General features: G+C 41.1%; 1 protein-coding gene across 1 annotated transcript in view; it reads right to left on the bottom strand.

The window, feature by feature from the left end:
- Window positions 1-7,373: 7,373 nt before the first annotated feature.
- LOC139579402 (prostaglandin D2 receptor 2-like) overlaps window positions 7,374-10,802 on the bottom strand; it is a 15,997-nt gene continuing 12,568 nt past the window's right edge. Inside the window, exons 4-5 of the mRNA XM_071407991.1 lie at window positions 9,807-9,955; window positions 7,374-8,629 (exon numbers count right to left, since the gene is read on the bottom strand). Of these exons, the coding sequence (XP_071264092.1) occupies window positions 7,721-8,629; window positions 9,807-9,955 (1,058 nt within the window). The 3' untranslated portion in view covers window positions 7,374-7,720. The remainder of the gene's footprint in view (window positions 8,630-9,806; window positions 9,956-10,802) is intronic.

Raw genomic sequence — 10,802 nt, 5'->3', positions numbered from 1 at the left:
ATGATATGAGAGGGGGTCACTGTATTTTAGACATTTTCAGAACGGAATTGCTCTTTTTGAGTTTTTATTATTAGTGGATATTGGCCTAATTCTGCCCTGCATGCATAGTTTGTAGTTTTCCTCTGGACATGTAGGAGAATCTTACAGAACTCTGCATGCAGGGTTTTAATGGGGTATTTGTCCCATGTGGTGAAATCTTGTTTTGCAAGTGGACCCCACACCTCGCTGCCATAAAGTGCAATTGGTTCAATGACATATTCAATTCGTTTTAGCCAAATTTTAGGTATTTCAATTTGAATTGGCTTTTTAATGGCGTAGAATGCCGTGCATGCTTTCTCTCTCAGTTCATTCACTGCCTCATTAAGGTGTCCAGTTGAGCTTATTTTTAAACCTAAGTTATTGTAGTGTGTGCAGTACTCTATATATTTTGTTCCATTTGAGAACTTTGGTCTAATTCCCTGAGATCTAGATCTTCTCTGGAAAATCTTTATTTGAGTATTTTTGGGGTTTACTGCCAGGGCCAAGGTCTGGCAGTACTCCTCTAGCAGGTCCAGGTCTCTCTCTCACTCCATTTTTTCTCTCTCTGTCTCCCTTTACCTCTCTCTCTGTATATATATATTTCTCTCTATATATATATATCTGATTGCCCCCACTCCATTTCTTTCGTCATGCGGTTTTCTGTCTCAATCCACCTTAGCTCCACGTCAGTAACCACACACGTCAGTGACCACACCTAGCTGGTTAACAAATACAGTCAAGTCAATAATACAATGAAAGCAAACAAACTAAACACCAGGCCAGGAGTTTTTACTTGATCTGGCTCCTAGTTGTAGCGTATGAATAACTACAGCTCATAACTAGTTAACTAACAAGAGCTCATAACTAGTTAACTAACAAGAGATCATAACTAGTAAACTAACAAAAGCTCATAACTAGTTAACTAACAAGAGCTCATAACTAGTTAACTAACAAGAGATCATAACGAGTTAACTAACAAGAGCTCATAACTAGTTAACTAACTAGAGCTAATAACTAGTTAACTAACAAGAGCACATAACTAGTTAACTAACTAGAATGCATAACTAGTTAACTAACAAGAGAGCATAACTAGTAAACTAACAAGAGCTCATAGCTAGTTAACTAACAAGAGCTCATAACTAGTTAACTAACTAGAGCTCATAACAAGTTAACTAACAAGAGCCCATAACGAGTTAACTGACTATAACTAATATCTAGTTAACTAACACTAACTCATAACTAGTTAACTAACTAGAACTCAAAACTAGTTAACTAACAAGAGCTCATAACTAGTTAACTAACACTAGCTCATAACTAGTTAACTAACATGAGCTCATAACTAGTTAACTAACAAGAGATCATAGCTAGTTAACTAACAAGAGCTCATAACTAGTTAACTAACAAGAGCTCATAACTAGTTAACTAACAAGAGCACATAACTAGTTAACTAACAAGAGATCATAGCTAGTTAACTAACAAGAGCTCATAACTAGTTAACTAACAAGAGCTCATAACTAGTTAACTAACAAGAGCTCACAACTAGTTACCTAACTAGAGCTCATAACTAGTTAACTAACAAGAGCTCATAACGAGTTAACTAACAAGAGCTCATAACTAGTTAACTAACAAGAGCTCATAACTAGTTAACTAACAAGAGCTCACAACTAGTTACCTAACTAGAGCTCATAACTAGTTAACTAACAAGAGATGACAACGAGTTAACTAACAAGAGCTCATAACTAGTTAACTAACAAGAGCTCATAACTAGTTAACTAACAAGAGCTCATAACTAGTTAACTAACAAGAGCTCATAACTAGTTAACTAACAAGAGATCATAGCTAGTTAACTAACAAGAGCTCATAACTAGTTAACTAACAAGAGCTCATAACGAGTTAACTAACTAGAGCTCACAACTAGTTACCTAACAAATTCTCATAACTAGTTAACTAACAAGAGCTCATAACTAGTTAACTAACATGAGCTCATAACTAGTTAACTAACTAGAGCTAATAACGAGTTAACTAACAAGAGCTCATAACTAGTTAACTAACTAGAATGCATAACTAGTTAACTAACAAGAGATCATAACTAGTAAACTAACAAAAGCTCATAGCTAGTTAACTAACAAGAGCTCATAACTAGTTAACTAACTAGAGCTCATAACGAGTTAACTAACAAGAGCCCATAACTAGTTAACTGACTATAACTACTATCTAGTTAACTAACTAGAACTCATAACTAGTTAACTAGCAAGAGCTCATAACTAGTTAACTAACACTAACTCATACCTAGTTAACTAACAATAGCTCATAACTAGTTAACTAACAAGAGATCATAGCTAGTTAACTAACAAGAGCTCATAACTAGTTAACTAACAAGAGCTCATAACTAGTTAACTAACAAGAGCTCATAACTAGTTACCTAACTAGAGCGCATAACTAGTTAACTAACAGGAGCTCATAACTAGTTAACTAACTAGAATGCATAACTAGTTAACTAACAAGAGCTCATAACTAGTAAACTAACTAGAGCTCATAACGAGTTAACTAACACGAGCTCATAACTAGTTGGCTGACTATAACTCATATCTAGTTAACTAACAAGAGCTCATAACTAGTTAACTAACTAGAGCTCATAACGAGTTAACTAACAAGAGCCCATAACTAGTTAACTGACTATAACTACTATCTAGTTAACTAACAAGAGTTCATAACTAGTTAACTAACTAGAACTCATAACTAGTTAACTAGCAAGAGCTCATAACTAGTTAACTAACACTAACTCATACCTAGTTAACTAACAATAGCTCATAACTAGTTAACTAACAAGAGATCATAGCTAGTTAACTAACAAGAGCTCATAACTAGTTAACTAACAAGAGCTCATAACTAGTTAACTAACAAGAGCTCATAACTAGTTACCTAACTAGAGCGCATAACTAGTTAACTAACAGGAGCTCATAACTAGTTAACTAACTAGAATGCATAACTAGTTAACTAACAAGAGCTCATAACTAGTAAACTAACTAGAGCTCATAACGAGTTAACTAACACGAGCTCATAACTAGTTGGCTGACTATAACTCATATCTAGTTAACTAACAAGAGCTCATAACTAGTTAACTAACTAGAACTCATAACGAGTTAACTAACAAGAGCTCATAACTAGTTAACTAACACTAACTCATAACTAGTTAACTAACAATAGCTCATAACTAGTTAACTAACAATAGATCATAGCTAGTTAACTAACAAGAGCTCATAACTAGTTAACTAACAAGAGATCATAACTAGTTAAATAACTAGATCTCATAGCTAGTTAACTAACTAGAGCTCATAACTAGTTAACTAACAAGAGTTCATAACTAGTTAACTAACTAGAGCTCATAACTAGTTAACTAACTAGAGCTCATAACTAGTTAACTAACAAGAGCCCATAGCTAGTTAACTAACAAGAGCTCATAAGTAGTTAACTAACAATAGCTCATAGCTAGTTAACTAACAGAACTTGTAGCTAGTTAACTAACTAGAACTCATAACTAGTTAACTAACAAGAGCTTATAGCTAGTTAAATATCTAGAGTTCATAGCTAGTTAACTAACTAGAACTCATAGCTAGTTAAATAACTAGCGCTCATAGCTAGTTAACTAACTAGAACTCATAACTAGTTAACTAACTAGAGCTCATAACGAGTTAACTAACTAGAACTCATAACTAGTTAACTAACTAGAGCTCATAACTAGTTAACTTCTGTCATGTCTTTGGCATCATTAAACTGAAGACTTATTTGTAGTTTATCAAATCAATTCTCTGTAATTATTATTACGTGATTAACTAATCAGGTAGATGTAATTAACTAGGAAGTTGGGGCACCAAGGAAAATATTCAGATTACAAAGTTATAATCTTCCTAATATAACTTTCAGATATTTTAATATCTGATCAATTAGTCTTCTCATTAATGAATTATTCTTTACCTCACGTTAGTCTCATTCCAAACGTCGTAAATTGTTGGTTATCTGCACGAACCCAGTCTTCACTATGAGTCATCAATACCATTGTCTTAAATAATTTATTTACTAACAAAATAATCACAGGAATGCACAATCAAACAGTAGATATGCTTACAAGGAAATGATAGGGGAATGTGCCCTAGTGGGCTAAACCGGCATCGCGGCTTGGTGAACAAAAGGGAAGTGGGGGTCGACTGAGATGAGACACTACAAAGTTGATAATTATAACAATTTAAATGCTAATCCTTTGCACATGAACGCTCACTCATTCGGGAATAATTGCAATCAATATATATATTTACGCTCAGTTTTTCATCCTGATCTCTGTTGGAAAGTTAGTTTCTGTTGGAGAGTTTGTCCGCCCTCTCTCTGTCTCTGCCATGGTTAGAATGGATAGTTCAGAGTGACATTCAGCACTGTTGTTATAGAGTAGATGTTTCGGCGGTTGTCGATGTAAAAAGGGCTAGGATACCTAGGGTCTCCCAGATTTAAACCTAATCCTAGACTAAAAAGCATGTTCAAAGCAGATTCTCCATTGAAAGTGTTTATTCTTTGTCCAATACTAAGATCTATACATAGTAAGGCTGGGTTCATCAGTCGGCTGGCTGAGTGGTTTCGTAACAGACCCTTGAGTAACCTCTTGCCCTCAACCTCACACCCCTAGGAACAGACAACCCCCAGGGTCTGGAAGAGTTTTACTGCCGTTGTTTTAATGATCTCTGCATGTTTCCCTCTGTCATGAGAGACTGGCTTCGTAACAACATACTCCTCTGTCATCACTAGCTCTTTCCTGGAACCCAGAAATATGATATTGACTAGAAATTACTTCTTTCCTTGAACGAGTGATCACGGTGTGCATGTGGTGGATAATAGAGAGAAAGAAGGGGTGATGGGGAGGGAGAGAAAGAAAGAGGGAGAGGGAGGGAGGGAGGGGAGGAAAGAGGGAGAGCGAGACAGGGCATGGGAGAGAGAGAGAGAGAATTGAAATTGAATTGAATTGAGAGAGAGAGGATAATCTGTCCATGCTGGGTGAAAGCAGAGTGGAGTGAACATGGTTCTGTGTTGTGTTGACCTGGCTTGCCTCCACAGGGATTAGAGATTCCACTCTCTGTCTGCCTGTGTCCTAAATGGCCCTATTCCCTCAATGGTGCACTACTTGTATAGAGAAAGAGAAAGGAAGAGAGCACGAGAGGGGCGCAAGAGAGAGGTAGAGAGAGAGAGAGGCGGAGAGAGAGAGGTAGAGAGAGACAGAGAGGCGGAGAGAGAGAGGCGGAGAGAGACAGAGAGGCAGAGAGAGACAGAGAGGCAGAGAGAGACAGAGAGGCAGAGAGAGAGAGGCGGAGAGAGAGAGGCAGAGAGAGAGAGGCGGAGAGAGAGACAGAGAGAGAGAGAGAGAGAAGTAGAGAGAGACAGAGAGGCGGAGAGAGAGAGGCAGAGAGACAGAGAGAGAGAGGCGGAGAGAGAGAGGCAAAGAGACAGAGGCAAAGAGAGACAGAGAAGCAGAGAGAGACAGAGGCGGAGAGAGAGAGGCAGAGAGAGACAGAGAGAGAGAGGCGGAGAGAGAGAGGCAGAGAGAGACAGAGAGGCGGAGAGAGAGAGGCAGAGAAAGACAGAGAGGCGGAGAGAGAGGCAGAGAGAGACAGAGAGGCGGAGAGAGAGAGGCAGAGAGAGACAGAGAGAGAGAGGCGGAGAGAGAGAGGCAGAGAGAGACAGAGAGGCGGAGAGAGAGAGAGGCGGAGAGAGAGAGGCAGAGAAAGACAGAGAGAGAGAGGCAGAGAGAGACAGAGAGGCGGAGAGAGAGAAGCAGAGAGAGACAGAGAGGCGGAGAGAGAGAGGCAGAGAGAGACAGAGAGGCGGAGAGAGAGAGGCAGAGAGAGACAGAGAGGCGGAGAGAGAGAGGCAGAGAGAGACAGAGAGGCGGAGAGAGAGAAGCAGAGAGAGACAGAGAGGCGGAGAGAGAGAGGCAGAGAGAGACAGAGAGGCGGAGAGAGAGAGGCAGAGAGAGACAGAAAGAGAGAGGCGGAGAGAGAGAAGCGATAGTGTTGATGAAGAATCTATTGAACATAATGCAACAATCCCCATCAAAATCTGTCAGTTTAAACTAGACATATCAGGGGTTTGGAATACGTCTCAATCCTGTACCGGCCTTCACATCTGAGGTGGAAAATAGCAGAGCTACAGCGCTGTTAATCAGACTAGAAGACATCCCAAAAACCAGACTCTTTGCCAAGTGTCTAAAGTTGTCATCAAGGCAAAGGGTGGCTACTTTAAAGAATCTCAAATATAAAATATGTTTTGATTTGTGTAACACTTTTTTGGTTACTACATGATTCCATATATGTTATTTCATAGTTTTGATGTCTTCACTATTATTCTACAATGTAGAAAATAGTAAAAATAAAGAAAAACCCTGGAATGAGTAGGTGTGTCCAAACATTTGGCTGGTACTGTATTCCCTGAGCTTTCTTACATCTCCTAGATATAGGACAGACACATTAAAACCTTCTGTTTTGACAAGATGAATGGATTATTTAATGTGTGTCTATAGGCTTTAGTACTAAAGGCCAAATTCAATACCTTATCAAAACATGTTTTACATTATCTAGAGGTGAAGCAGAAAGCAATTGCAGGATGAAACAGGTAAGAGCTAAAGAGGATCATATATTTAATTGATCCAAACCAACGGTGCTGAAATGTGATGAAAGGTTCATCTGTTTGAACTGAGAGTGTTGTTAGCCTACAGGTCTGGGATGTGACAGGTCCTGCTTGTATGTATCTACTGCTCTCTGGGTGTGATACAGTCACAATCAGTGAGTGTTGTTAGCCTACAGGTCTGGGATGTGACAGGTCCTACTTGTATGTATCTACTGCTCTCTGGGTGTGATACAGTCACAATCAGTGAGTGTTGTTAGCCTACAGGTCTGGGATGTGACAGGTCCTGCTTGTATGTATCTACTGCTCTCTGGGTGTGATACAGTCACAATCAGTGAGTGTTGTTAGCCTACAGGTCTGGGATGTGACAGGTCCTGCTTGTATGTATCTACTGCTCTCTGGGTGTGATACAATCACAATCAGTGAGTGTTGTTAGCCTACAGGTCTGGGATGTGACAGGTCCTACTTGTATGTATCTACTGCTCTCTAGGTGTGATACAATCACAATCACTTCATTTGCCAAGAACATTAACACAAACCCAGAATGTGACTTAGTGGCCAGGTGCTGCCAGCAACAGACAATGCACAGACAGAATACAGACACGCAGTCAACATGGTCAACAGCATCATACACAATATAAATACAGAAAACAGACCGCTCTGGAGAGTGAAACTGCTGATGTTAAAAGGGATTGATTATCACATTCTGATTGATTCCTTTATTGATAGACAACTGCTTTCAAGAACACACACACACACAATATCCACCAAAATGATTTCAGAGAATGAACTCTTTGTGAAGTGCCAGATCATTTAGTTATCATATTAATATTCTATAAACGGTCACAAAAAAAATCTAATTCAAGTTAAACAGAAACAACTAGTTAAACACTCACAGTTGTTGAGGACCAGTTAAACATTAGGACAGGATGTAGTAACATACAGCACAGGAAGGACTCCTGGAGGCCAGCAGAACAACAGAGGTGATTCTTATTGTCTCAGTTGATGTCAACAACGTTGTCTCATTCAGAGTATATAGTCAGTTCAGAGTGTCCTCTCCTTGCTCCAGGTGTCCACAACTGGCTATGGAGTTGTGGTTGATGGAGGCAGAGGAGGGCAGATGGTCTACCTGGAGACACGGAGAACCTGGAGTCCCCAGACAGCTTGGTGACGATGATGAGTTCCCCCCCAGGCTCCCCCTTCCCTTCCTCCACCCCTTCCTGATACTCAGCCCCCCTCCTCCTGCTCCACCCATCCCTCCCTCCTCCACCAGTCCTTCCATCAGCGCCCCCAGACTCTGTCTGATCCGGACGCAGAAGTTGGGACAGCTGAACGCGTACAGCACCGGGTTTAACACCGGGTTCAGGAAGGCAAAGGTCGTCGCCATTGGCAACCCCACCTCCACCAACACGACCTTGGTCGGCCAGTACTGGGCGGCAACCTCGATGAGGCAGAACACGTGATAGGGCGCCCAGCAGAGGGCGAACGTCGCGATGACTGATGTCACCATTTTGGTGAAGCCACGGGATAGGCCGGGCTCGGAAGTGGAGGTAGGGGTGGAGCCTTTTGGGTTGGGGGTGGAGCGTTTGGTGTTTGTGTTTGTGTTGGGTTTTGACTCTCTGCGTTCCACATTGGTAACAATCAAAGCCCCGGTGAGTCTACTACTGCTGTACTTCCTCCTCCTCTTCCTCCTCTGGCTCAGACTGATGCCAAAGAGAGCGTAGCTCCCTGCAATCACCACTAGGGGGAGTAGGAACGCCAGGAATGTCTTGGACACGGCGGTTGCCGCCTGCCGTACCCTACAGTCCCTCTCTAGCGTCCCTGGTGACGAGTACAATCCAAAATGGTGGTAGCAGAGGTTCCTTCCGTCCGTCTTCTCCGTCACCGCCCGGAACAGGAAGTAAGGGAAGGTGTTGGCCGCCGCCCACAACCAGCCCAAAGCACACACCTTGGAAGAAGAGAAAGAAGATTAGAAGATGACTTTATTGTCCAGTGCATGGATGTCTAACAGAACGTCTTCTGCTTTATGCCCCTTAGACATAGTTATTATTAAAGTGTCCACAATATTACAACAACGGGCAACACCCTATTGATGATTAAACACAGAGACACTGGAAACGCTCACAGGTCATCATAATACATTATATAATTACATCATCAACGTACGAAAACAGAACTAATGACGTAACAAAACGAATGATGTAACAGAACTAATGATGTAACAGAACTAATGACGTAACAGAACTAATGACGTAACAAAACTAATGACGTAACAGAACTAATGACGTAACAGAACTAATGACGTAACAAAACTAATGACGTAACAAAACTAATGACGTAACAGAACTTATGACGTAACAGAACTAATGACGTAACAGAACTAATGATGTAACAAAACTAATGACGTAACAGAACTAATGACGTAAAAAAAACTAATGACGTAACAGAACTAATGACGTAACAGAACTAATGAATTAACAGAACTAATGACGTAACAGAACTAATGACGGAACAAAACTAATGTCGTAACAGAACTAATGACGTAACACAACTAATGACGTAACAGAACTAATGACGTAACAGAACTAATGACGTAACAGAACTAATGACGTAACAGAACTAATGACGTAACAGAACTAACGACGTAACAGAACTAATGACGGAACAAAACTAATGACGTAACAGAACTAATGTCGTAACAGAACTAATGACGTAACACAACTAATGACGTAACAGAACTAATGACGTAACAAAACTAATGACGTAACAAAACTAATGTCGTAACAGAACTAATGTCGTAACAGAACTAATGACGTAACACAACTAATGACGTAACAGAACTAATGACGTAACAAAACTAATGACGTAACAAAACTAATGTCGTAACAGAACTAATGTCGTAACAGAACTAATGACGTAACAGAACTAATGACGTAACACAACTAATGACGTAACAAAACTAATGACGTAACAAAACTAATGACGTAACAGAACTAATGACGTAACAAAACTAATGTCGTAACAGAACTAATGACGTAACACAACTAATGACGTAACAGAACTTATGACGTAACAGAACTAATGACGTAACAGAACTAATGACGTAACAAAACAGAAAGTAAAACCTTCCAGGCGGCGTTAATGGAGCGGTGGTTCTGGCTCCAGACGGGCCGCGCCACCAGGAGACAGCGGTCCAGAGAAATGGCCGCCAGGAGGAAGGCTGACACAAACATGTTGAGGAAGAAGACTGAGGACTGGGCGGTGCACAGCGGACCTAGAGGATAGGATCAACTTTATTGTTCCTGAAGGGAAAACAGTACTGCTGTATAGTAAACAACAATGGCGTATCTCATGTGGGGCCGAGTGGCGAAGCGGTCTAAGGCACTGCATCGCAGTACTAGAGGCGTCACTACAGACCCGGGTTCGATCACGGGCTGTATCACAACCGGCCGTGATCAGGAGTCCCATCGGGCGCCGCACAGTTGGCCCTGCGTCGTCCGGGTTAGGGGAGGGTTTGGTCGGGGTAGGCCGTCATTGTAAATAAGAATTTGTTCTTAACTGACTTGCCTAGTTAAATACAGGTTAAATAAAAAATGTGACACATACACTATTATTTTGCATATCTATCTATACACTACATGACCAAAGGTATGTGGACACCTGCTCATCAAGCATCTCATTCCAAAATCATGGGCATCAATATGGAGTTGGTTCCCTATTTGCTGCTATAACATCCTCCGCTCGCACGGGGGCATTGTCATGCTGATACAGCAAAGGGCCTTCCCCAAACTTTTGCCACAAAGTCGGAAGCACAGAATTGTCTAGAATGTCATTTTACGCTGTAGCGTTAAGATTTCCCTTCACTGGAACTAAGGGGCCTAGCCCGAACCATGAAAACAACCCCAGATCATCATTCCTCCTCCACCAAACTGTACAGTTTGCACAATGCATTGGGGCAGGTAGTGTTCTCCTTGCATCTGCCAAACACAGATTCGTCCATCAGACTGCCAGATGTTGAATCGTGATGCATAAGGCCAGAGAAAGCGTTTCCACTGCTTCAGAGTCCAATGGCAGCGAGCATTACACCACTCCAACCGATGCTTGGCATTGCGCATGGTGAT

This window comes from Salvelinus alpinus, chromosome 6 (assembly GCF_045679555.1).
Source record: "Salvelinus alpinus chromosome 6, SLU_Salpinus.1, whole genome shotgun sequence".
Lineage (NCBI taxonomy): Eukaryota > Metazoa > Chordata > Actinopteri > Salmoniformes > Salmonidae > Salvelinus > Salvelinus alpinus.
The sequence above is the reverse complement of the archived record's forward strand: the minus strand, read 5'-3'. Positions and strand labels throughout refer to the sequence as shown.